This window comes from Canis lupus, chromosome 27, assembly GCF_003254725.2.
Source record: "Canis lupus dingo isolate Sandy chromosome 27, ASM325472v2, whole genome shotgun sequence".
NCBI classification, from domain to species: Eukaryota; Metazoa; Chordata; class Mammalia; order Carnivora; family Canidae; genus Canis; species Canis lupus.
The window spans coordinates 3,540,689-3,566,169 of record NC_064269.1 but is presented as its reverse complement, the minus strand read 5'-3'; the positions used below and the strand labels follow the sequence as shown (position 1 = coordinate 3,566,169).

At 47.9% G+C, this 25,481-nt stretch overlaps 2 protein-coding genes and 1 long non-coding RNA gene across 8 annotated transcripts in view; 1 reads left to right on the top strand and 2 right to left on the bottom strand.

Annotated features, from left to right (window-relative positions):
* The window catches only part of LOC112667258 (uncharacterized), a 29,720-nt gene extending 16,762 nt beyond the window's left edge, over positions 1 to 12,958 (top strand). Inside the window, exons 4-9 of one of the 4 annotated variants that reach the window (XR_007406624.1) lie at positions 1,134 to 1,286; positions 3,807 to 3,929; positions 7,912 to 8,137; positions 11,682 to 11,784; positions 12,101 to 12,133; positions 12,574 to 12,958. This is a non-coding gene — a long non-coding RNA (uncharacterized LOC112667258). Of the gene's footprint in view, positions 1 to 846; positions 1,287 to 3,806; positions 3,930 to 7,911; positions 8,138 to 11,681; positions 11,785 to 12,100; positions 12,134 to 12,573 lie in introns of all 4 variants that reach the window. The other 3 variants (XR_007406623.1, XR_003141114.3, XR_004809975.2) reach the window with 3 other exon arrangements.
* Positions 197 to 18,743, bottom strand: CELA1 (chymotrypsin like elastase 1). Its single transcript, XM_025458859.3, has 8 exons — positions 18,584 to 18,743; positions 17,860 to 17,942; positions 16,521 to 16,621; positions 15,497 to 15,622; positions 14,152 to 14,288; positions 12,542 to 12,687; positions 1,121 to 1,270; positions 197 to 351 (listed from the first exon to the last, which is right to left on the bottom strand). Exons 1-8 carry the CDS (start codon positions 18,666 to 18,668, stop codon positions 334 to 336), a joined length of 846 nt encoding a protein of 281 aa, XP_025314644.1. The 5' UTR covers positions 18,669 to 18,743; the 3' UTR covers positions 197 to 333.
* A 2,968-nt stretch (positions 18,744 to 21,711) lies between these two features.
* GALNT6 (polypeptide N-acetylgalactosaminyltransferase 6) overlaps positions 21,712 to 25,481 on the bottom strand; it is a 35,884-nt gene continuing 32,114 nt past the window's right edge. For all 3 annotated transcript variants that reach the window (XM_025458852.3, XM_025458856.3, XM_025458853.3), the window contains 2 exons: positions 25,090 to 25,242; positions 21,712 to 24,069 (listed from right to left, as the gene is read on the bottom strand). In XM_025458852.3, the coding sequence (XP_025314637.1) occupies positions 23,956 to 24,069; positions 25,090 to 25,242 (267 nt within the window). In that variant the 3' untranslated portion in view covers positions 21,712 to 23,955. The remainder of the gene's footprint in view (positions 24,070 to 25,089; positions 25,243 to 25,481) is intronic.

The window sequence follows — 25,481 nt, the reverse complement described above, 5'->3', positions numbered from 1 at the left end:
ATCCGAAAGGAAGGAAGATCCGAAAATAAGGCAAAAAGGATCATGTAAAACTACTCCCACTCAGCTTAGTTTGTGAACTGGTAGAGGTGGCAGGAAATGGAAGAAGCAGCGCAGAAATGTGGTGAAATCCCACTGTGGGTCCCAGAACTTCATTTCCTTTGGAGGGCTCAATTACAAACCAAAAAAAGACACAGGATGAGAATGTAAATTCTGTTTTATTTGTTTTTCTGTATCTGGCTCAAAGGTCTTTCAGAACATTTTTCCCCTGATGGCCTCAAGTCCTACTGTGGATCCAAGCATCACTTAGGAAGGCCTTTGGGTTCAGGAAGATGTTCAGTTGGAGGCAATGACCTGAAGGCAAAGCCAATATGTCTACAGTCAGTAACTTCTGCCCACCTCCCTTCTGTTTTCTTCCAGGGCTCCTGGTTGAGGATGGCCCTACACTGGGTTTCTGGGGGCGTTGTGGGGGAGGGCAGGAAGTAGATTTCAGCTGTGTCAGGACAGTTCAGTGTTAGCGGCACATACCCAGCACTTAGTGGCAAGAGCAGGCCTTGAAATGGTTGTGAATCAGAGATCCTGCCACCAGACTCCAGAGTGTGTTTGAAGGCTGGAGGGCATAGTGGGATGATGGTGAAGCTCCACCATCAAGTCAGTGTAGGTAACGTCTCACCTAACCCTCAGGCATTGTCTGTAGCAAGAGGGAGGTACAACCTCTTGCTAAAAGGTAGAGCGAATCCTCATGATGCCCTGAGCAAGGGCTCATGGGAGAAGATGTTAGGGACTCTTCCCTTGCCCAGGAACACATGGGCCATTCTGCAGCCATGTCTCCCTTTGGCTTTGACTTAGGACAGCACTGATATGTGCCCAGTTGAAGTCTGTGGTTGGCACCGTCTTACCCTAAGCAGTAAACGCGTTGGTGAGGCCTGAGTGGGCACGCAGAGGGGACCTCAGGACGGCAGCATTACTGAGGGGGAGTGTGCCGTGAAGGCAAAGGCAAGGAGTTAACAATGAATGTGGTGAGGAAGATGGCGGCCTCCCTTGTCCAGCTTTTGCTCCCCAACCCAGCAGAGCAGGGGTCTTCAGGAGACCCGGTTTCAACCTGTCATTGGAGGAGACTCACGTTGTTTATCCAGGTGATGTAAGCAGAGACCCGGGTGAAGACTGTGGGCTTCCTGGAGACGTTACAGCCCAGGCTGGACACAAAGCTGGTCACTCCATGGACAGTGTACTTGCCATTCACCGAGCAATGGAGGGGGCCCCCAGAATCACCCTGCAGGGAGGAGAAGGTAGGTCCTAAAACTCCATTTTAAAATCTTTGAACCTGGGGTATCCCGGGTGGCTCAGTGGTTTAGCACCGCCTTCGGCCCAGGGCATGATCCTGGGGACCTGGGATCGAGTCCCACATCGGGCTCCCTGCATGGAGCCTGCTTCTCCCTCTGCCTCTGTCTGTGCCTCTTTCTCTCTGTGTGTTCCTCATGAATAAATAAATAAAAATCTTTTAAAAATTGTTTTAAAAAATAAAATAGAATCTTTGAACCTTTACTTTTGCTTATACCCCCTCTGCATTTCTGCTTGTAAAATCCTGTGCGCTTTTAAAGCTCCAGTTCGAATCCCTCCTTCCTTCATATCCCCACAATCCCGATGAAATCTCTTCTTCTTATCGGAACAACCGCAGTACCTCTTCCTTTCTTTTGCTGCACTCATGTCATGTATTTTGGTTTCATAATTTGTTTCTACCTGCCACGCCTACCTACGAGCTGCTTGAGACAGGAACTGTGTCTTACTGATATGGTTCCTCTCCACAAGGGCAGCATAGAACTTTGGCATCTTAAGCTCAGTAGCTTTTATTGACCTAAATAGAACCTGGGAGTGGGGGGAGTAGGACGTTCTAATGTTTTTTTTCATCTCCAGCATTTAGACCAATGGTTCTCATTAGACTTAGAGTTTAGACACAAGGTGGGTAGTCAACACGTTAAACTAAACTGGGGTAAAGAAAAAAAACTGGGGTGAAGAGGAGAGAAAATGACATATTGGGTAGTGGTTACATGCTCAGGCTAAGAATCAGGAACCTGGGTTTGTAGAATATGACCTTGATACTCTTCCTTACTCAGCTGCCAAGTTGCTAATTCTATAATTCCGGGCAGAAAATTGAAACACAGTTCTTTGGAAAATCTGACCAGCATAAGAGGGAAGACCTAAAGATACTGCCATTGGAGATCCCCTACTGTAACGGCCTCACTAGGTCACTCTACAGACCAGGTCACTGTGGATGAATCCCACTGAAGACTCAGAGCTACTGGTCAGCTTCTTATTACCTCACTCTGAAATAAGAGCAGATGTTCAAGGAGTACCAAACATCTGAAGAAAGCCTCTAACCTAACAGTAAAGCTCAAAACAAAGAGACAAAGAAATAAAAAATGAAGGCAACCAAGATTTGCAGGGAGGAGGAAACAAGCAATAAAAAACTATGATAAATATTGCATCCATGATATGAGAACAGCATGCTATTAAATAGAACATTAAGAAAACAAAAAGAGCCTTTGGAAATTATGACTATCATCTTAGAAATGAAAGATGGGAAGGGTTGGAAGATAAAATAGAATAAACAAAATATAGAGAGACTTAGAAAATAAGAGGACTATATAAGGAAGTAAATAGGTGAATAACAGAAATTCTAGAGAGAGAGTTTAAACATGGAGGGGAGGAAGTCATAACAAATAAACATTTTCAGAACCAAGTTGTGGAGTTTCTAAAATGAGAAACCAAGTCTCTTTCACAACGAATGCAAATAGACCCATACCAAGACACAAAAGACCGGGGTCAAGAGAGGATAAAGTAAGTCCCTTACAAACTGGTGGACAATCCGGGGCTGAATTTGCGATAAGTTGAGTATATAGTATGCAAATTACAAAGAGTTATTAACTCCAGGAAAAACAAAGTTCTGCAGGAAATGAAAAGTAATTTTAGAATAGAATATGGATGAGAGGTCAGGCATGAGAAAAGAGGTACTCTTGCCGTTTGCAAGGATGTGGATGGACCTCGAGGGCAGGATGCTCAGTGAAACAAGTCAGACAGAGAAAGACAGATCCATTGTGATCTCTCTTCCATGCGAAATCTAAACGCAAAACAAAACAAGCTCACAGACACAGAGGACAGATTGGTGGTTGCCAGGGGTGGGGCAGTGGGGGTGGAGAGGTGGAAAAAAAAACTGCTTCCCTTTGTCATGAACTGACTGATTTGCAACATCAAATAGTGTTTAAGACAAGAAAGAGAAATAGAGGGGGACCCGCAATAAAACACACTCACGCTCGTGTGTGTCAAGCATGTCTCTGGAAGAACAGACAGCCAAGAGCAGCTGTTGACTCCATGAAGATATATATAATTCACTTATAATGCTACTTTTGATCACAAAGCACTCTTCCAAAATGTTCCAACTATTAAAAAATGACAACAGGAAAAAAAAAAATGACAACAGGCCCAAAATAGCGTCACTTACGCTAAGCCGTTCCAAGACTTAATACCTAACTTAATTGTAGCTTCTGCTTCTCCCAGAAATGTGACCTTTAACCAGCCAACCTGGAATTTCCCTGTCAGCACTAAGAGGGCAATCGGCTGATAGACCTCCTAAAACAAGACATTCTTTGCTAAGAGTTTCCTTTTTCCAATCTCTCTTTGCCTTTAAAAACTTTTTCTACAGCTTAATGAAGCTCCTTTCTATTTTCTAGATTTGATGATATCTGATTTACGAACCATTGGCGCCACTTTGATCTCTAAATTTATTCAGCTGAATTTTTGTTATTTACCAGATTTGGTGGCAGAGGCCAGACCAAAGGACACTTCTGACAGCTTTAAGGACACCAAGAAACAGGCATGGTGGCATTCTAAGAACACTTGTTTATGGTCTTTCTTACCATTTCCAAGGGCGATGGGTAAGTCCCCTTGTCAATTCCATCATAATGAATTCTCATCAGATCTTTAAAAATGATTTAAGATCATCATCATCTGATCTTAAAAATCAGATCTTTTTAAGTCTTTTATCATTTACGAAAAATTATTGTTTTACTCAGATGATTTTACAAAAGCTTCCTGCAAATGTATTTTATCTTCAGAGAAATTCATGGAAAAGAATCTGACAAGTACTCTAGAATACAGGTTTCTGATACTTTGATACTTTCAGATTGAGCAACAGACCTGGATGAAAATATCCAGAACTAATGAAAAAAATGGATTCAAACGGGACAAATGTTAATTACATGGGCCTGAGTGAATTGAGGAGGATGATTATAATTTGTACGACTTTTTTTTTTTTAATTTTATTTATTTATTTACGATAGTCACACAGAGAAAGAGAGAGAGGCAGAGACACAGGCAGAGGGAGAAGCAGGCTCCATGCACCGGGAGCCCGATGTGGGATTCGATCCCGGGTCTCCAGGATCGCGCCCTGGGCCAAAGGCAGGCGCCAAACCACTGCGCCACCCAGGGATCCCAGTACGACTTCTTATTTAAAATGTGGCTGGTTCTCTAACGTTTTGCTTTTCCAGATTTCAGTAAACCTTTTATTCCTTTCTCTTCAGCTATCAATAATTTGGTAAGATACATCTTTGTGACCAAAGATGAAATATTTGGTTTTGTGACCAAAGATGAAACATTCAAGAATTCTCCAGTATTCTTTTCATGACAATATACCATCAACCCTTGAATAACATGGGGAGTTAGGGACACTGACTGCCCCTTCCTGCATAGTAAAAAAATTCCCGTATAATCTTTTACTCCTCAAAAATGTAACTACTGGGAGCCTACTACTGACCAGAAGCTTTACTGATAATAGAAAGTTGCTTAGGGCAGCCAGGGTGGCTCAGCAGTTTAGCGCCTGCCTTCAGCTCAGGGTGTGATCCTGGAGTTCCGGGATCGAATCCCACGTCCGGCTCCCTGCATGGAGGCTGCTTCTCCCTCTGCCTGGGTTTCTGCCTCTCTCTCTCTCTCTCTCTCATGAATAAATAAATAAATAAAATTTAAAAAGTTGCTTAAAACGTATTACATATGTGTTCTATACTGTATTCTTACAGTAAAGTAACGTAGATAAAAGAAAATGTTATTTAAAAATCATAAGGAAGAGGGACACCTGGGTGGCTCAGCGGTTGAGCATCTGCCTTTGGCCCAGGGAGTGATCCTGGAGACCCGGGATCGAGTCCCACGTCGGGCTCCCTGCATGGAGCCTGCTTCTCCCTCTGCCTGTGTCTCTGCCTCTCTCTCTGTGTCTCTCATGAATAAATAAATAAAATCTTAAAAAAATAAAAAAATTAAAATCATAAGGAAGAGAAAATACAGTTATTCTGTATTTATTGAAAAAAAAAAACAAATCCACATATAAGCAGACCCACACAGTTCAAACCCATGCTGTTCCAGGGTAACCATAGTTCGTTATTTACATAAGTTCCATGAAAATCTGATCTCTTTGTAACAAGACACAATTGGAAACATTGGTTATATTACCAAAGTTCTGATTAGAATATCATATTTGAGAAGGTTGTGCACAATCTCAGATATGACCAGACAGTTTTAAGGAACTAAAGTTGACTTTACAGAGCCAATAAAACCTCATGGAAAAATTGACCTGGTACTTTGCTTACAAGGGTCCAGACGGGGGTAATCCCTGTCTTAAAAAGAGCTTATGTCAAAACGAATAATATTAGTTAATTGGATTTAAATAAAGTAAAATAAAAATGTTTAAAAAAGAGCTTATGTGGTCGATCACTATTCTTGCTGCACTTATGTAAATAATCAGGCAAAGTTTAATGCAAACAAATTAACTATAAAAAATGAAGGTAATTGTAGAGAGAAGAAATTATGTTTACACTTCATCTGTATTAGATTCTAATCCTATTAATTGTCTTTGAGGTTCAATTATATACCTGTAAATTGGACTGGATCCTGAATTCTTTTAGTATCTTAAAAAATCTGTGATTTCAATTTCTTTTTTTTTAATTTTAAAAAGATTTTATTTATTTATTTATTTGAGAGAGAGAAAGAGAGAGAGAGAGGCATGAGCAGGGAAGAGGGGCAGAGGGAGAGGGAGAAGCAGACTCCCTGCCGAGCAGGGAGCCCCATGTGGGGCTTGATCCCAAGACTCTGAGATCATGACCCAAGCTGAAGGTAGATGCTCAACCAACTGAGCCACCCACCCAGGTGCCCCTGTGATTTCAATTTCAAAATATTGAAACTACTGCTTCCAATTTTCTCTCGCCCTTCTGATTTGGAATCACTAAGAACAAAGACTGCCCTTGAATCTCCTTGGAAGGGACTACACCAAGTCCTCCTCACCACCCAGATGGCAGCCAGACTCCAGGGACTTAAACCTTGGATCTCATAGCTGGAGAAGGCTCCATCCGACATTTGGTCCCACACAAGTGTCACAGACTTCCCAATCAAAGTGACTAGGGAGAGAAGTAGCAGACATCCAGGTAGACTACTTCTTCCCCATAGGCCAGATCAAGACTTCATACTTCAGGATCCCCGGGTGGCTCAGTGGTTAAGCGCCTACCTTCAGCCAGGGGCGTGATCCTGGAGACCCGGGATCAAATCCCACGTCAGGCTCCCTGCATGGAGCCTGCTTCTCCCTCTGCCTGTGTCTCTGCCTCTCTCTCTCTCTGTCTCTCTCTCTGTCTCTCTCATGAATAAATAAACAAAATCTTAAAAAAAAAAAAAGAGAGAGAGAGACTTCATACTTCAGCTAAATATGAAGCCTGACCCCTGGCTTGAATGGGCAAATGTAACAATCCCTGAGAATGAATCCACTGACAGTGCCACCTTATTGAGACGTGGTTTGTGTCCCGAGAGGGTTTATCTTTGTCTGTGGTGGTTATCACTCTCCTTGGGCCTACAGAGGACAGGATAGCTGGCACACAGCCAGGGAGTGCCTTTTAGGTTATCCAAGTCTGCCTCCAGCTTTCTGCAAATGAACGGAGACACTTCACTGTACAACTCCCCTGGATTTACATCATCGAGTTAGAGGAAGAATTGAGTTAGAAGGGAATCATCGAGTTAGAAAGGAATCATTCATGACTCAGGATTCACTTCCTTTGGCAGGGCCACACTTCCCTGGTTAGGAGTAGAGTAAATGTACATCAGAATATGATCAGAAACCTCTCTGTAACTCTTGAAGATATTGTAGAATCTGTTGCCAAGACAATAGCTGCCCAACAAAGACCCTTAGACTCTCTGGCAAAAGTTGTTCTCTATGATTGGATAGTCCTTAATTATCTTTAGCTGAGTGAGGGGATGTCTGTGTTGTGGCCAACACCACTTGATCCACCTGGAATAATCCACTCCAGATAATCCTCCTCCAGATCCACTTCTGGAGGAGTTGAAACTCAGTTATGTAAGATCACTGAGCAAGCCACTTGGCTTAAAAGGGTGACTCCTACAATGGGGTCCTCAACACCCAAATGGATCAAAATCAAATAAGTCAAAGAAAGACTCCATTGTAGGGTTAATCCTGCTAATAGTAATCATAAGAGTCTCCCTGGTCCATTGTTATCCTCTCAAAAGCTTCAAATGCATGTTCATTTGAAGCCACTAACCACGAAGCAAATGCTCTCTCCAAAGCGGGGGCACCAAAAAAAGGAATAAAGAGAATGAACAGCTTAAAGGTTGTGAACCCGAAGTCATGTGGCCTGTGAACAGCGCAGGGGCCAAGCAAAGAACCATCATGACCTCTGAATACTGCACAAAACAAAATTTCACAAAAAGCTGTGACAACTGCAGAGCAGTAGCTGAGAGTGGCACTAATGCCTTACATTTTGACCATACCTCTCAGTTAGCCTGAGGATCTGATAATCAAAAGCGGGGGATGTTTTTTAAAGGAGAAACAAGTTTTTTTTTTTTTTTTTAAGATTTACTTACTCATTTCAGAGAGAAACAAAGAGTACAAGTGGCAGAGGGAGAGAGAGAGAATTTCAAGTGGACTCAGAGTCCCACACGGGGCTCGACCTGGTGACCTCAAGATCAAAACTACGTGATCACGATCTGAACCTAAACCAAGAGCCGGTCGCCCAAGTGACTGCACCACCCAGGTGCCCCTCTTCCACCCAAATACTAATAGGGGTCTGAGAGGATTCCTGGGTGAGAGGAATGGAAGGTAATTAAATTATATATAATACTAATGTCTTCTGCTAATTGAACTGAAGAGATACATGGGCGCCTGGGTGGCTCAGTGGTTGAGCATCTGCCTTCGGCTCAGGTCCTGATCTCAGGGTCCTGGGATTGAGCCCTGTGTTGGGCTCCCTGCTCAGCAGGGAGTCTGCTCTTCCCTCTGCCCTTCCTCCACTTGTGCTTACTCTCTCTCTCACTCACTTTCAAATAAATAAATAAAATCTTTTTAAAAAACAGAGCGAATCCTATATTCACTTAGTCATTTGCGTGGTCTCCAACCTCCTCTATCAGTAACACTTTGGAGGCCAATCATTGTCCCACTCACTTTAATTAATCCAGACTCCTACTACCCTTGTTCCTTCATTTTCAGCAAACTGACGCCTAGGTTAGAAGTAAATAGAAAAAAAATAACGCGGAACACCTGCCATCCTCCAGCCACCAGCCCACACACTCTCATAGCCACGCAGTCTGGTGTCCCTCGTCCTGTGCCGGCTTCACCTGTGCTCTTGCTTCCACCTCTCCTCCTCCTCTGGGGTCTTGTCCTTCCACTATTTCCTCTCTCTGGCTCTACACATCTTTTCTTCTCTGCCTGTTAACATACTCAATTTTAACCTACTGCATTCACCTCCTCCATGACCTGTCATCCTCCTTAACGCTACCAGACTTTTTTTGTGCGTGTGTCCCTTTCCTTCATCCAAGATTCTTGGAGGAGCATTCTCCATTCCTTACTATGTTTCTCATGGTCTCTTCATTCACCTTCAATAAAGCTTCTCCCTCCTCTTCTCTATTGACACGGTCTTGCAGTGACCCACCAGCTGTCCGGTAGGCACGTCCAGTTGCCTACCATGGCTCCTGGATGCACTGTATGACACACCGTGTTCCCTGAGATTCTAGAAAACCCTTATTCTCTCGAATCCCTTCTTAAGTCTTACAGGTTCTTTGTCCTCCACCAATCCCTGAAGCACTCAAGTATTCCTGTTATCACAGTTCTTTCCTCAACTTCCCGTTCTTTTCTCATTCTACAACTTTTCGCCAGTGGGATGGGGGTGGGTGGAGAGTCGGGGGTGGAAATCTTCCGCTGTATATGGAGCCCAGCTCTCTCCCCGAGCTCGACTTCTTATATCGAATTGCTTACTGGGCAACTTAGCTGAATAACCCCCCGGGATTTCAGACTCGACTTGTTCAGAACCAAACTCATCACCTTCTCTCCCAAGTCCTTTAAACCTTCTCTCACTGAAGGCAGCAACCCCCTCCCCAAATCACCTAAACCAGATGCCTAAAAGTCACTCCAGATCCTCCTCCTTTTTCCTCTTCTCTACTACCCTAGTTCAAGTCCTCAAATCTATTGCCTAGAGGATTACAGTGGTCTCCTAATCTGTCCCTCAGCCAACCTTACCCTCTTCAAAGACATGCGTACCTTGTCATCAGACAAGGCTTCTAGAAGGCAAATCTGATCATGCCATTCTCCTGTTCATAACTCATCAATGGTTTCCCAGTGCCAAAGAGATAAAGTTCATGCCCCTAAACTATGATGGAGGTCCAGCGCAGGCTGCCCCCAAATATGCCACTTTGGGATATTGACTATTTTGAATTAAAGTTACTTAAGGGGCACCTAGGTGGCTCAGTCAGGGAAGCCTCTGCCTTTGGCTCAGGTCATGATCCCAGGGTTCTGGGATCGAGCCCCTATTCAGCAGGGAGCCTGTGTCTGCCTCTACCTGCCACTCCCCCTGCTTGTGCTCTCTCTCTGTCAAATAAAAAAATAAAATCTTAAAAAAAACCAAACAAACCCAAGAGACATAATTTAAAAAAATAAAGTTACTGAAGAATAGACAGTGTAAGAAGGACATTTTAAACCTACTTTGGGGATCCCTGGGTGGCTCAGCGGTTTAGCGCCTGCCTTCGGCCCAGGGCATGGTCCTGGAGTCCCGAGGTCAAGTCCCACATCGGGCTCCCCGCATGGAGCCTGCTTCTCCCTCTGCCTGTGTCTCTGCCTCTCTCTCTGTGTCTCTCATGAATAAATAAATAAAAATCTTTAAAAAAAAAACCCTACTTTGTTCCTCTGAAAGCAGAAAATAAATTTGCCATGTGCCAGGAGGTAAGGAGACATCCTTATCAGTAGAGATGGGAATTTAGGGCTTATAACACACTCTGTTACTTTACCCTGTAGCTTCTTCACTAATTTACCCCAAGCCCAAACTTCTTTGTCCTGTCAATTCTTCATACATTTATTATTTCTTTGTCTAAAAGGTCTTTGTCTTTGAGTCTCATATTTTTATGAGCTTCTGCACAAATGAAATTAAATTTTTCTCCTGTTAATCTGTCTTACGTCAATTTAATTATTAGATGGGCCAAAGAACCTAGAAATGAAGAAGGGAAAAATTTTCTTCCCCTGCACATGGCACTTGAGGCTCTAAGTCAAGAGACTCCTGCTTGCCTCTAGCATCATCTCCTGCCATTCCCTGGTATGGCAATAGTTTATATTCTAGTCTAGGATCAGCATACTTTTTCTATAAAGGGCCAAATGGTAAATATTTTAGATTTTTCAGGCTATGGAGTCTCTGTCACAACTATTCAACCTTCCGAAGCTCTGAAAGTAGCCATAAACAATACATAAATAAGCAAGTATGACTGTACTTATTCCAATTAAATGTGTTTTTAAAAAAGATTTATTTATTTATTTGAGAGAGAGCACAAGCATGGGAGTGGCAGGGAGAGGGAGAAGGAGAAGTAGGCTCTCTGCTGAGCTGGGAGCCCGACGCGGGGCTCAATCCCAGGATGCTGGGATCATGACCTGAGCTGAAGACAGACTCTTAACCATCTGAGCCACCCAAGTGCCCCTCCAATTAAACGCTTTTTAATGAACCTTGGAATTTAAAATTTTCACGTGTCATGACATCATTCTTTTAAAACTTATTCTCAAGCATTTAAAAATGTAAAAACGAGGGCACCTGGGTGGCAGAGTTGGTTAAGCAGCAGACTCTTGGTTTCGACTCAGGTTGTAATCTCAGGGTAGTATCAGGCCCGGCATCGGGCTCCTCACTAAGTGCAGAGTTTGCTTGAGATTCTCTTTCACTCTCTCTCTCTGCCTCTCCTTCTTGTATGATCTCTCTCTCTCTCTCAAAATAAATAAATCTTCAAAAAATCTTTAAAAAATAAGATATAAAAACCATTCTTAGGGGATCCCTGGGTGGCTCAGTGGTTTAGTGCCTGCCTTTGACTCAGGGTGCGGTCCTGGAGTCCCGGAATCGAGTCCTGCGTCGGGCTCCCTGCATGGAGCCTGCTTCTCCCTCTGCCTCTCTCTCTCTCTCTCTCTATCATGAATAAATAAATAAATAAATAAATAAATAAATAAATAAATCTTGAAAAAAAAATCTTAGCTCATAGGCTACAGAGAAACAGGCAGCAAACTGGATTTGGGGGTTTCTGGGCTCTGACCTCTGCTCTAGTTGTAGGGAATGCCCTGCAATTCTCAAAATGTTCTAGATGGTTTCTTGGCCCATGCCCTCATTCATGTTGTTCTCTCTGAATAGCTTTTCTCCTTTTTGCCTGGATTCTCCTATTTAACCATCAGGACTCACTACAGACTCTGCTTTCTTGGGGAAGGCAAGTCTTTTCTGACCATGAGAGATACCGGTAAGTGCCTATGTTTTAGGTTCCTATATTGCCCTATGCATATTTTTTTAAATAACACTTTCCCACGTTGTATAATAATATCCTATCATATGTCTGCTCCTGCCATTCTTCCACTAAACACTTGGTTTGAGTCATCTTTGTATCCCTAACACTTAGCACAGTGCCTTTAATAGGTAATCGAGAACATCTGTTGAATTGTATTAAGAAATCTGTAGGATGGTATATTGCTGATTGCTCTCGTCTAAATGGAAGAAGGTTCTGTTTATCATATATATAAATGATGTAACACTATTCTCTGTTCTTTCCCTTGCCATAGTCACCTGTATATACGCCTGGAAATGCTACTGAGGTAAAGGGGTAGTGGTGGAGGAGCTACAAGAAAAGCTGAGGTTGATGGGAGGAGAGCTTCTTTGTACACAATTACAACCACCACTCTGGGCCGTGAAAGGCCTAGGTGGCTAACAGCTTCTAAAGAACACGCACATACATCAACACACCAGTGTGGGGCCACGCACAAGCTTTTGAGGTCAGGACATGGGGCAGGATGAATTTTAGGGTTCCTTTCAACTTTGAGATGCTGTGAGTAGAGAGTTACTGGCACAGACTCATTCTCACTCAGACCCCAGAGTAGAAAGTCAAGTCTGTGCATGGGGGTGGGCGTAGGTGTGGAAAAGGGAGTGAGGAAAAAGGTGGGTGGTGGGAGGCAGAGGGGGAAGGACCTCGGATGGGATTTCTGCCCCTTCCCGCGTGCGTTCACCTGGCATCCAGAGCGAATTCCGTCTCCTCCAGCGCACACCATGGATTTCTTCACGATGGAGCCCCAGTAGGAGGAGCTGGAGCAGATGGCGTAGTCCACGGTGGGCAGGTACGCCTGCTGCAGAACCTGGGCCAGCTGCCCATTGGCTAACAGGACACACAGAGTTGGAGGTCAGGCCCAGATGCTCTCCAGGGGAGAAACCTTCCACAACCTGCCAAACCTTCCCAAGCTCTGATGAAAGCTCCTGTCTCTGCCCATTGCGTGCCACAGATCCTCCCCCTTCCCCCTCTTTATATGGAAGCTACAGGCCTCTTCCTTCAGGGGTCATCCCCTATCACTGTTCCCAAGCTCCAAACCACCAGGCTCTAATCTCCTACTCCTGCTTTAAAAAAAAAAAAAAAAATGTTGTTAAAGCAACTCTAATGGTCTTATTTGTTGATAACTCTCCCGCCTTCACTTTACACTGCGAACCGCACGAAGCCGACCTGGGACTGCACACCCTTATTTTCATGTCATAAGAGCTCGGTGCAGTTTTCCTTTATCTGGCTCTTTGGACTTTCCAAAGCCTTTGAAACACGAATTATTTCTCTGTATCCTTACAACAGCCCTTTCCTGTTACAGGTCAGGAGGTTGAGCCATTATAACATTAAGTGAACTGAGAGGAGCTGCGTTGGAGGGGTGTCTCTCTCTCAGCTCCAGGTTTTCCCAGTAGACTGGCTGCTCACGGCAAGGCCTGGCCTCACCTCCAGAGCCCCAGTACTGCCTCCTGGCCCACAGGCTTCTGTGTTGGGCTGACTTAGCCATCTCTGCTCATAGCCCTCCTACCTTTCCGTGTTGTCTAGATGGCATTCCCTACCAGAAGTTTTCCCATGATGATCAGAAGAGGGCTGAGGCCACTTCTGCCTTCATTTCTCTGGACCTACGGCTGCCTCTGGTTCCTTCACTCCAACCCACAGCCCAGCGACTCTCTATGGAGGTAGCATGATGGTGGCATGACCACCAAAGCGGGAGCCAGGACGTGTGGGGCCTGGCCCCAGCTAACTAGCTACTAACTGGTCAACGTGATCTTACACAAGGCCCTTAATTTTGTTGGGCCTTAGTTTCCTCATGTACAAAATGACAGGCGGGGGTGCCTGGGTGGCTCAGTCACTTAAGCACCCGACTCTTCATTTCATCTCAGGTCGTGATCTCAGCGTCGTAACATCGAGTCCCCTGTGGGGCTCCACGGTCAGCACGGAGCCTGCTTGAGATTCTTTCCTTCTCCTTCTGCCCTCCCTGTCACGCTTGCTCGCTCTCTCTTTCTCAAATAAATAAATAAATAAATCTTTTAAAAATAAAATAACGAGTACAAAATATTATCTGAGATAAGGTTTTTGGGTTTGTTTTTTCTTTTTTGTGGCTTTTTTGGTTGTTTTTTAGTTATGAGTCTATGACTCTCCGACTTGACCATTCCATGGCCCGTACTTGGCTTCATTTCACGCACCAGTTATTTTATCTCTGGTTCCTTATTTCTGGCTATGAACACCTAGGACCACAGAAGAGTGTGCCCCGGAAGCTCAGCTGCCTACTCAAGATCCCAGCGGTGGATGGTGCCAGTGTAGGTGACTTACTCTTGGTCAGGCCCCAGCCTGTGATGTAGCAGGGACTGTTGTTGGCCAGGATGGCTCCCTCCTGCGGCAGGACACCCAGCTGGACATAGCTGTTGAGGGTAACTTTCTGGGCCAGGCGCAGCAGGGCAATGTCATAGCTGTGGGAGGAAAGGAGCCAGCTCAGACCTTCCTACAGGTCAGCCTAGGGGCAGGCCCTCACTGAGCCTTTGTGACACCGCAGCATTAGAACTAACCGCTTTCGGGGTGCCTGGGTGGCTCAGGCAGTGGAGCCTCCGACTCTTGATTTTGGCTCAGGTCATGATCTCAGGATTATGGAGGGGAGCACTTGCCAGACTTTCTCTTCCTCTCTTTCCCCCTCCTCATGCTCTCTCTCTAAAACAAATAAGTTGGGGTGCCTGGGTGGGTTAGTGGTCAGAGCGTCTGCCTTCGGCTCAGGGTGTAATCCTGGGGTCCCGGGATCGAGTCCCGCATCCGGCTCCCTGCTTGGAGCCTGCTTCTCCCTCTGCCTGTGTCTCTGCCTCTCTCTCTTTGTGTCTCATGAATAAATAAATAAAATCTTAAAAAAATAAAATAAATAAAATAAAGAAGTCAATCTTTAAAGGGAAGAAAAAAGAAAAGAAGAAAAAATTACTAAAAAAAACCCCCCAACATTCATGACTTTGCAGGAGGAGGGGTAGGACTTGCGGGGCTCCAACTGGAGTTGGGTTGTAGGGCATTCCTTGTTTAGCAGCAGCACCTGCTGGTGGGGTCTTGGTATCGCAGTTTTGCCGTGACCTTTGCCACCCAGGGGAGGGGAGCTTACATCTTCCAGTTATTGGGGGTGGGGGTGGGGGTGGGAGCCAGAAAAGAGCAGAGTGGCATGATCTTGGTAGCAGAGAAGAATTCTCAGAGAAGAAAGATGTAAAATGCTGCGTGGTCGGAAAGCTCTGCAGAAATATCCCAGTCACTTGGACCCCCCCGGCCCCCACACTCTAGAGAACCATGATTTTAACTACCATTTAACACCTTTCCTTTTCAAAGGTGTTCAGCACAGTCTTGCAGTTTTCTCGTATAAGATTAATTTTTAGAAACTTATTTTTGCTGGCGTGGTCTACTCCGTAAGACGCATAATAAACAGCAGCACACACGGAAACACCCAACTCTGCAGAGGAGGAGCTCCAGGTAACCCAGATCATGCAGGCCAGCCTAGATGAAACAAATCCCTCGGACCTTCAAAAATTCTCAAGCCTCCCCAAACCTGAATTCTCCGAGGCCTTCTGAATGAACACGAGGGACGCCAAGGCCGTGTTGGCGGCCAGTCAGCCCCTCTCCCTCCCCGCCCAAGGCCAGCCCAGCCTTGGCCTACCCGGCAGACACGTCATTGCTGTTCCAGTACGGATGCACCACAATCTTCTGCACACTCGCGGACTGCTCGGTGCCGTCGTTCTGGCTCAGGTTGTGCTCTCCGACCACCACGCGGAAGGTCATTGTTCTGGAGTGACGGAAGGAAAGGAAATGCTGGATGACTCAGGGGGTCTTTCCCCCTAGAGGAAAGCTGGGAAACCATCTCAGGTCCGGTCTGCAGGACGGGGAGCCTTCTTCTCCGGCCTGGGCAGAGAGCAGACCAAAGAGCCCGGAAGGGGAGGAGGTCACAGGCCCTCTCATCCTCCAATTTATTCACAAGCGAGGGTGACAAAAACTGCCATCGACCTCATTGCCCAGTTTATTAAGCGGAACATCATAGACTGAATATCTCGTGACCTGGGGGAGGTGCGGTGAGCCTAAGTGAAATAACTGCTCTCAGCCCACGAGGGATTTGGAGGGAGGTTATAAACCAGTAGTTCTTAAAGCTTGAGCCCTGGACCAGCAGCAGCGGCGTGACCTGGAAGCTTGTTAGAAATGCAGATGACCAGGCTTCAACCTGAACCTACCCCGTGCGAAGCTCTGCTGCCCAGGACCCAGCAAGGACCCTGTGCCTTGCGGGTGATGCTGGTTCATGCTCAGATTTGAGAACGATTGTTCAAGACCAGTGGAAGAGATGGTTACCAGCCAGTCATTGACCAGCCACTGAAACATTCGCCTGGTCAGAAATCCTCGCGGTAACTCTACGAAGTAGGTGTTACTACCCCGCGTTAGAAAGAAGAGAGTGAGGGCTTAGAGAAGCTAAGGGACTCGTCCAAGGTCACTAAGGTAGAAGAAGGTAGAATGGGATTTGAATCTCAGCTTGCCTGCTGCCCAAATCTCTACTTTTCATTATATTCTGCTACCTCCCCCCAGGCCCCCCAGTGCTCAAAGTCCCGCCCCACGTGCTCAGAGATACATATCCCTCCAGAAGGGCCAGACGTCCCCCCTTCCAGGGGCTCAGCAAAGCTGCTTTTTGTTTTTCCCACCTGTCCACGCAGTGAGCAGCTGTCATCACCCAGTTCTGTCTGATGAGGGTCCCTCCGCAGGTGTGATACCATTTGCCCCCGGACAGGTACTGGAGGGAGATCTAGAAGGGGAGGAGACAAAAGAGAGAGAGAGGCTGGTGTTTCTTAAAAAAGGCTTTGCCCCACACTACCTGTTACACTTCACTCCCTGCCCTCCTTCAGAACAGTCTCCAGCTCCGTGGGCTAGACGTGGCCTGTGGGTTTCATCCGACCTGTCAGTTGGTACTGAGTGGTTGCTAGTGGCTCCGGGAGTGGTGGCGAGGAGGGCTGGCAGCTGGGCCTGGGGCGGCAGGAAGGAGCGCTCCCCTGGCGGGGATGTTTGCCGGGGAGACGTGGCCATGGGTGGCTCCGTCACCCAAGCCCACAGGCTTAGGCCTCCTGAGCTCCCCTTCCGAGGTCTTTAAGACACACCCTGTCCCCCCGACTTTAGGGCACACTCCAAACTACCCCTGGAATATCCATTCTCATCAGTTCGCAGCTTCTTCAGCACCTCCTATTCCACAATAGCTCTGCCTCTGAAGACTGGGGTGCAAGCGTTTGTGAATGGCATTTCATTCTCATTGTAGCGACCCCTCTGAGTTGGGTGACCATTCCCCGGTTCATTTGCCAGTTTTACACCCTTAGAATTGCTTAAAGCACAGCCTGGCTGCCCTGTTGCAAAAGTAGAAACTCTAAATCGCCAACCAAAGAAGCAACATGCTCTACTTGGGGTTGGGGGTGTGTTCGAAGGCCGAGGCTCACTGTGTGGAGTGGTGTGTGTGGGTGTGGGGGGGTCTGAGGTGTGGGTCCGGCGCTCAGTCCTGCTAGTGTGGCACAAGTGGGGTCTCTGCGAACGTAAACGTGGTTTGTGTTTGGGCACGTGCCTGGGACAATGAGTGTGGTTGGTGTTCACATCCCCTCCTGCAAACCTTTTGCATGCCTTTGCCACCTAAGCCTGGTCCCGTTCGTCTTTTTTTTTTTTTTAATTTTTTTATTTATTTATGATAGTCACAGAGAGAGAGAGAGAGAGAGAGAGAGAGAGAGAGGCAGAGACACAGGCAGAGGGAGAAGCAGGCTCCATGCACCGGGAGCCTGACGTGGGATTCGATCCCGGGTCTCCAGGATCGCGCCCTGGGCCAAAGGCAGGCGCTAAACCGCTGCGCCACCCAGGGATCCCCCCGTTCGTCTTTTAAATCTAGAATCCGGACAGTCGGAGAGCTTCTTGTTGGTAAGGACGGACACAGGCGCACATCGTGTCGTGCAGCCCAGCACAGAGGCGACATGGCCCTGCTAGGAGTCTGGAGCTGGGAAGGACACCCACCTGAGAGGGCCAGGAGTTCCTCCGGGCCTCAGTCCCTCCAACTACCCGGGCATTGGTTTCTGGAACGTCCTGGGTGCTGCGTCCTTTGTGGGGCAGAAGAAAAGTGAGTGATGACTAAGCATGGGGTCAGCTCAGGGTGGGGGGCAGGGTGGCAGTTTGCTTTGTCTGCAAATTCACGTTCCTCCCTAGCAAATGAGGGGCCCAGCTGAGAGTTATGAGCCCCTTTGGAAAACAGGGGAGTCCGCGTGACTTCAGCCCTCCCCGGGGTCCTCCGCAGTCGGGCGTGCTATAAAGGGACCCATCCCTCAGGGGCTCCCGGTGGCCTCAGCCTTGCTGGGGTCATCCCACGGCCCGAGGCGACCTCCCCCCTCCCCCTCTACCCACACATCCAGGGCCTTGGCCGGGTTCTCCAGGGGCAGGGACAGCAGTGCGCATCCCGCTCAGGCACCTGCTGAGCATGTCTTCCTGTCACTGAGGGTGGTGAGAAAGCCCAGGCCCCGTGAAAGAGGCTCCTCTGCCCTATGGCCCAAGTCCTGCCAACCAGGGGGTCCTGCACGAAGAGTCGCCCTGACTGTCCCTATCATGGGCTCCAGGAGGATAATAAGGTTTTGGCGAGTGATCCATCCTGCCCTGGGACAGGGAACAGGCCTGGGTCTAAGGAGAGCTTTGACCTTCCTGTCCAAATGCTCCTCCTTAAAGAACTCAGGCCAGATGACCCACTTACCATAAAGGACCAGGGTGCTGAACACCAGGAAGCGGAGCATGTTGCCAGCTGAGTAGACCACTGCCCCCTCGCCATGAATTGCCATGCACCAAGCCCTCTTTATATTCCTCTTATCAGCAGCTTTGCTGACCTCCTTGCTGCCAGCTGGCAGGGCTGCGGATGGAAGGCGGGAAAATCACAGGTGACATGGAAATACAAATGAAAAGATTTATTTTCAAGTAAACTAATTTGTCTGTTGTTCAAAGACAGAACAAGGTCAGGTTAGGGCTGAATTAATCATCTGCTTTCAGTTGAAAAGCATCCAATAAACTCTTTTTCAGAAATCAGAAGGAAGGGTGCCTGGGTGGCTCAGCGGTTGAGCGTCTGCCTTCGGCCCAGGGCATGATCCCGGGGTCTTGGGATCGAGTCCCGCATCCTGCTTCTCCCTCTGCCTGTGTCTCTGCCTCTCTCTCTTTGTGTCTCACATGAATAAATAAAATCTTAAAAAAAAAAAAAAGAAAGAAAGAAATCAGAGGGGCCTGGACTGGCCTTTCCCTCAGGTGCTTCCCTTAAGGACGGTCACTGTCTTACTGTCCCCAGGGACACTCTAAGTGCAGAGGTACATTCCATGCTCTAGGAGGGAGGCAAGGGGTAGGTGTGTGGGGCGGGGAAGAGTGTTTAGCAAGCAGGGAGGTGGGACATGCCCCCAGGACGCAGACAGAGGTGTAAATGCAGGGGACAAAGCCAAGTGATAGGGTGGAGAGAATCCTGGTGGAGGGAGGTACTAAGAAACAGGCTTGGGGAGGCTCAGCTGGAGACCCAAGAACAGCTCCCAGAGAGGGAGAATGTGAGGTGGGTGAGGTGGGGGGGCTCCCAGGAGAGGGATAGTCTAAGGGCTGTGAACATGGAGGCCCAGGGGGACACATGTCCTGCAGAAGAGGGAAGGCTCTGCCCATCAAGGTCAGAAGAGGAGGAAGGAGGGACGGGCAGGTGGGCAGAGGACCCGGAGACAGGCCCATGAATGAAGCTGTGATTTAGGCGGAAAGAAGTCAGGAAGCCTGGAGGGAGGCAGGAAAGTCACCTGGTTCACCTGGGGGCCTCTGGGGCCTAGATACTTTCCAGAATTCAAGTTCTGTGTCTGCAGATGCTGGAGAGGCTGGAAAAGGCTGTTGGAAGGAGTCTGCACTCTCGTCATTGAGCTGTCCCGGGGCATCCCAGGATGGCGCTCAGGTCCCCTGGGGGGGCCTCTTTCCAGTCCAACCCCCAACTTTCTAACAGAAGTAGATGGGGAAGAGGGCTGAGCTTGGCCGGGGAGCGAGGGCCTCTTTTGTCATCCTTCCCTCCCCCCTCCCTACCTGCTCTGGCCTTAAGGAGACAGCTCTGGCCCTAGGACAAGGAGCCCAAGGGAGGGTTTAGGGCCACCTAAAGGTTACCCCTCCCCATCATATACTCCAAAGTGAGCCTCTAAGGGCAGGGTCAATATCATATCAACCCCTGCACCTTTGGCCTCGCTAGGAGGAGTCCAATCTGTATTTACATAAAAACCAAACTCCTTAGGAGGACACCTAGGGCCCTCACAGCCACACCTAGCCTGCATGTGGTGGGCCTGGGCTCCCGTGCTGCTCAGACTCTTCTATTCTCACCCTTAGGGTTAGACATTGTGGGGGTTTGGTTTAAATTTCGAGGCACTGCGTTTCTTCTGACCAAGCAATTCTAATTCTAGGAATGCATCCTTCTGAAATGAACACAGGCACAAAAATAAATGCACAAGGATGTGGATTATGTAGTTTGTCACCAAGTTGTCACAAAATTGGGAAAAGCCCACGTATTTATCAGCAGGGGAAGGTGAAAAAAATTGGATTTAGCTGTATTATGGAATACTCTCCAACTTTTAAAAAATGAGTTAGACTTAAAGGAACTGACGTGAAAAGATGTCCTTGAGAGTAAGTGGGGACATCAAATTGCAAATGATACGGTCCTGGGTGTGTGTATATTTGTATATTCGTAGAAAAGGGGGGTGGAAGGGTTTATATACAGAAGTTATTACTTCTAGAGTGAACCAATCGGTATGGAGGCGTTGTAAAGATCGATTTCACTTTTGAAACTCTTACTTTTCTGTATTATTTGGCTTTTCTACAGCATTACTTTTGTAATTAAAATAAGAATATTGGGACGCCTGGGTGGCTCAGTGGTTTAGCGTCTGCCTTCGGCTCAGGGCGTGATCCTGGAGTCCCGGGATCGAGTCCCACATCGGGCTCCCTGCGAGGAGCCTGCTTCTCCCTCTGTCTCTGCCTCTCTGTGTCTCTCATGAATGAATAAATAAAATCTTTAAAAAAAATAAGTTAAAAAAATCTTCTGGGATATTTAGCTATTTTTGGCAATGGCGCCAATACTCATCAAGTGGGAAATAGATCCCAAAGAGGGACCAGCCACTCATTGCTAAGGGGAGGGTTTTCTGGGGCCAGGAGATAGTAGCACAGGGCTAGTGTCAAGGTTTTAAGGTTTTAGGTTAACTCTGAGAATGCTCAGAGGGGTGAATTTTAAGGAAGAATGTAGATCTTGGGTTAGGGCGAGCCCAGCCTCAGCTGAGGGGAGATTATGGAGCCTTATACCACCCCATCAGAGCCCTTGCCCTCTTCTTGACCACCTACCTTCCCGTCTCCCACCCCCAAACCTGGGCCGACTCTCTAGGTGTGGTGTTTGCTTTTTTCTCTTTCTTCTGCTGCACCTCTCACTCCCTGTGGGTTACTCTTAGCTGACTGCCCCCCGGAGAGGTTATGGTGTTTTTGTGTTAGGGGTGAAGAAACTTGGGGCCACAACAGAGCACATTGGTTGGGCCTATATCCTAAGACTGGGCTGGAGGGCTGTTGGGCGATGCCATAGAGAGTGTGAGGGATATTGGGATAAAAGGCAAACAACCAACACCTGATTAAGTGTTTGGATGTTTAGTGCAACCAAGAGGAGGGCTAGGATTGGAGTCAGGAACCACGGCTCCCTATGGTTTACTGTATTAGCATGGCCTTCAAAGCCTTCTCAACTGGGCCCCAACCCGCTGTTCTACAGGATAGACGTAACCAGTAGCGCAGCAGGCACAGCAGGCACAGTGCCCAGGACCCACAGATTTAGTTTTTTAAAAAAATCAGAAGAAATAAAATGAATCATATTCATCTTTATACCAATGCAGTTATAAAACACAATTTAAGAATTTTCTGGTGAAAACAAAGGGACCTAGGTCCCATGAAAGTCACAATGTGGCCCCAACCCTCCAGCTTTCACATCCACTGCTCGGCCGCCCTGATGGTCCCTTGGTTTCTTGGGAAGCCACCTGCAGCTTTGTCTCTCTGTGACTTTCCTCATTCTAGACCAGTGCTTGTGTGAGATCCCACCTGAGGACTCATCCCTGAGGCCAAAGGTCAAATGTCACCATCCTTGTGAGACCTTCCCGGTTCGCCTAGATGGAAGGAATTGTCCTTTCCATCTCACCTAGCACAGCTCTGAACACCTCCAGGCTTGTCCTGACTTGCTTCCATCTGCTTCCCCAGCTGGAGTATGGGTTCCATGGGGGCAAGTCTCATCTTACATCTCATGTCTACATGGGCTTGACACACAGTATGCAGGCTAGATCGGGTGCCAGAGGATGTCTGGGGATAAGAGACAGTGATGTGATAGAACTTTTCAGATGTGTGTGGCTCTACACAGCCTGAATCAACTGACTTTCCAATGGGTCAGCCACGGGACAACGGGAGAGGAGGAACCAAAGGTGAGTTTCCTTTCCCAATGCCATAAAACCTTTATTTTTATTGGGATCTTAGGTCCAGTTTTTCCTTTTTCCACTGTGGCCATATCCTGGCCAGTCTCTCCTCTCCCTCTGACTGGGCTACCCCAGATTGCTTCCCCTATAGGGTCCTGAAGGCTCTTGGGAATTTAGGAGACCTCCTGCAGTGTTGAGGGGGCGGGGGCAGGGAGAGGCAGCTGTGATCCCATGGCACCCTCACGTGGTGAAGCCCAAGATGACAGCCTGCTAGAAAGTCTGGAGCCTTCTGGAAGGAATGTGAACTCTCCTCTAGGGAGCCGGGCTCTCTAGTTCAGGCCAAGCGCCCATGTGTGGTGGGGTCCAACTTGCTTGGAGAAGAGCTGACACGCATGTTGGGTCCGCTCCACATGGGGACTTCATGCAGGTACAGCAATCATGGCTGGTTATGCAGTCACGCTCAATTCTACACACCGTCCCCGCTTCCTCACACCTCCCAGGGCTCTCGTTAGCCTCATCCGGGTTCTGCTCTCGGGTTGCCAATACCTTGCCGTGTGGTGTCAGACAAATTACTTATCTGGCCTTGGTTTCACAATATGAAAATGACAGGGTTGGATAAAAACAAGTTTCAGATGTTTGCTCGCAGACCTTTAGAAGTTCTGGGGCTGTTGGGCACGGTCTTCACCTACCAACAACTTCACCCACTGCCACTTGGCTTTTCATCTACATTATGTACGGAGCATTGAAAAAAAGGCTTGGGGGGGGGGGAGGTTCTTAGACCTGAGAATCACTGGTTCCGTGAGCTTGCTTTCCACTAACATCCCAGGATCCCCAAACGAGGCCGGCCTCATGGCTGCCTGGCACCACTGTTCTAGGCTCTACGGAGACCAGCCAGATGTGATCAGCATGGAGGGAAAGAGGAAGGCTTACGCCTGATGTCTAGTGTTCTCGGGGTGTGGAAGAAGGAGCTCTGGCTCAGTGTTTGCAATCAAGTCTCAGTTGGCTCCCGCCATCCACTAGCTGTGGGACAGACAAGCCCCTTTATCTCTACCTCTGCTTTCTTATCTGTACAGTGGGCATGGGGGTTCCCGCCCTGTCTTGCTCCCAGGCTTACTGTGCAGGCGGAATAAGATAAAGGACTCCTGTCAGGGTGCTTTCTGTAAACGAATGGCTCTACCAACATCGGGCAATATCAGCAGGGAGACTCTTGTAGACCTCTAGTGTCTCCGTTAGAAGGTGCCACTTCACTGGTCCTGTGAGTGCTCCACATGACAGAGGACTCAGGACTTGGCCGCAGAGGTACTTTTCTTGAATTTAGCATTGCTGCCCTGGGCCCTGCCCTGGGCCCTGCCCAGGCTGCCTTCTCTGTCTGGAAGTCTGTCTCAAGGACAGAAGGCAAGCGCTAGGCCAAGTATTGCAAGTTCTAACGGGTTCTTCCACCAACACGAGAGAAGGAAAATGGGCCCTGTGTTGTTGCAAGGAACGGGAAGGTCCTGCCTTGATATCTGCTGGGTTTAGAAATCCATCTTTAAGGCCTACGGAGAAGCTGGTAATCAGGCTCTCAATCATCAGCTTCCCCCAAATCCTGTTTCCTGAGAGGCTGGGTTCCCCACGGGAACTCCCACGGGGGTGATCGGGGGTGTCAGTTGAAGACCCAGTGCTGGTGGGGGTCCCTGGGGTTGCAGGCGGCCATCGCTGGCTTTTTGTCCTCAGACGTCAGGCAGGTCCCGGATGCCCGGTTCCTGATTAGCTGGTCCTAAAAGATGACACAGCAAAAAGTCAACCTGGGCTTCAGAGAGCCAACGGTGCTACTAGGGGGCAATGAGATGGGGCGCAATAAGTAAAAAGCAAAGGGAATGCAACAAGACACAAAGAGAACACTCTTCAATTTTTTTCTTGGGGTGTCAGATACCCTGATGGGATGAGTTCCTGAGTTTCCACCTGCATTCGGTATCAATTTCCCACTTCAGGATTTAGCCAGAGCAGCTGGGATAGAGGAAGGTAGGACCATGGGGCTAGTATTTTCAAGGGCCCCTCCTCCAGACGGCCAGGCTCAGAGGCCTGAGCCCCTGTTGTATACCCCCACTTTCTGCCTTCGATCATATTTACACTCTTCCTTTCCCTGCGGCCCCAACATCAGGCTTCTTTCCCCCTAAGCCAGAGCCTGAAGACTGGGGTAGGGTGGGTTGTGGAGGCTCATGGGTAGGGCTAGTTTGGGTCCAGCACTGTAGAAGTTACATTCCATAACCTGAGGCAGTGTGGTACACTACAAAGAACCCAGGCTTTTAAGTCAGAATGATCTAGGTCTGAATCTCAGGCCTGCCACTAACTAGTGGTGGGGCTAGGGCCGGTCAAACTTGCTGAGCTTCCACTGGCTCATCTAGACACATGCTTGGGAAGAGCCTCTGAAGGATTAACCACACTCGGTGCGTGTGAGTACACAGCTTTGTACCTGGCACACAGAGGGCAGGGAGGAACCACGCGTGAATCTTCACCTCCATCTACTTGGGTTCAGCTAAAAACCCTTGAGCCATGACAGCGATGGCCATGGACCATTAACTCCCAATCTCGACTTTCTATCGGCCAGAGCCAGACCTCACCAGACGTTACTTATGCCCTGAGAACCCTTTCTGTCACCAAGCCCACTTTCTCCATACTTCCTCCACTGTTGCGCTCCACCCGGGATCCACCGTACGGCAGGAGATGCAGCAAATAAGGAGGGGGGCAGCTGTGGCCGCACGTTCTTGATTCTGAGCTTTCCGGGCAGCTGACTCACCTGGGTGAATTCCCATTCCTCATCCTTGGGGACTTGGCTATTTTTGCCGGTGAAGTGACAGCTCCTCAGGCCCAGGGTGCCAGCACTGGCATGTAGACACAGCTGCTTTGAGATGTTGTGGCGAAGGTCCCTCTGGGTTGTGTACTCAAAGTACTAGAAGTCAAGACAAGAGGAGGCGGAGAGTTTGCCCACTATCTTCCAGAGCCAACTGCCCTAAGACTCCAACCACAGCTGACCTTCTGGGGAAGGAAGCGAGCGGGGGCCAAAACATCAGTAATTCCTGCGCTACCTTTGGGATTTTGGCCACTACCTAGGTTTTACTGGGATAACAGTTACTTAATATTTTTTCTTTAAAATCATTAAAAAATTTACTTAGCTTCGTTTTTATGTGT

Bases quoted from the DNA above. Each gene is read 5' to 3' on its own strand.
- CELA1 (XM_025458859.3), bottom strand. From the start codon at position 18,668: ATGGCAATTCATGGCGAGGGGGCAGTGGTCTACTCAGCTGGCAACATG. The intron at 15,623-16,520 runs GTGGGAAAAACA...CCGTCACTCCAG, and splicing joins GCTGCTCACTGCGTGGACAG to AACAATGACCTTCCGCGTGG. The intron at 14,289-15,496 runs GTAGGCCAAGGC...TTCCTCCCACAG, and splicing joins AGCAATGACGTGTCTGCCGG to CTATGACATTGCCCTGCTGC.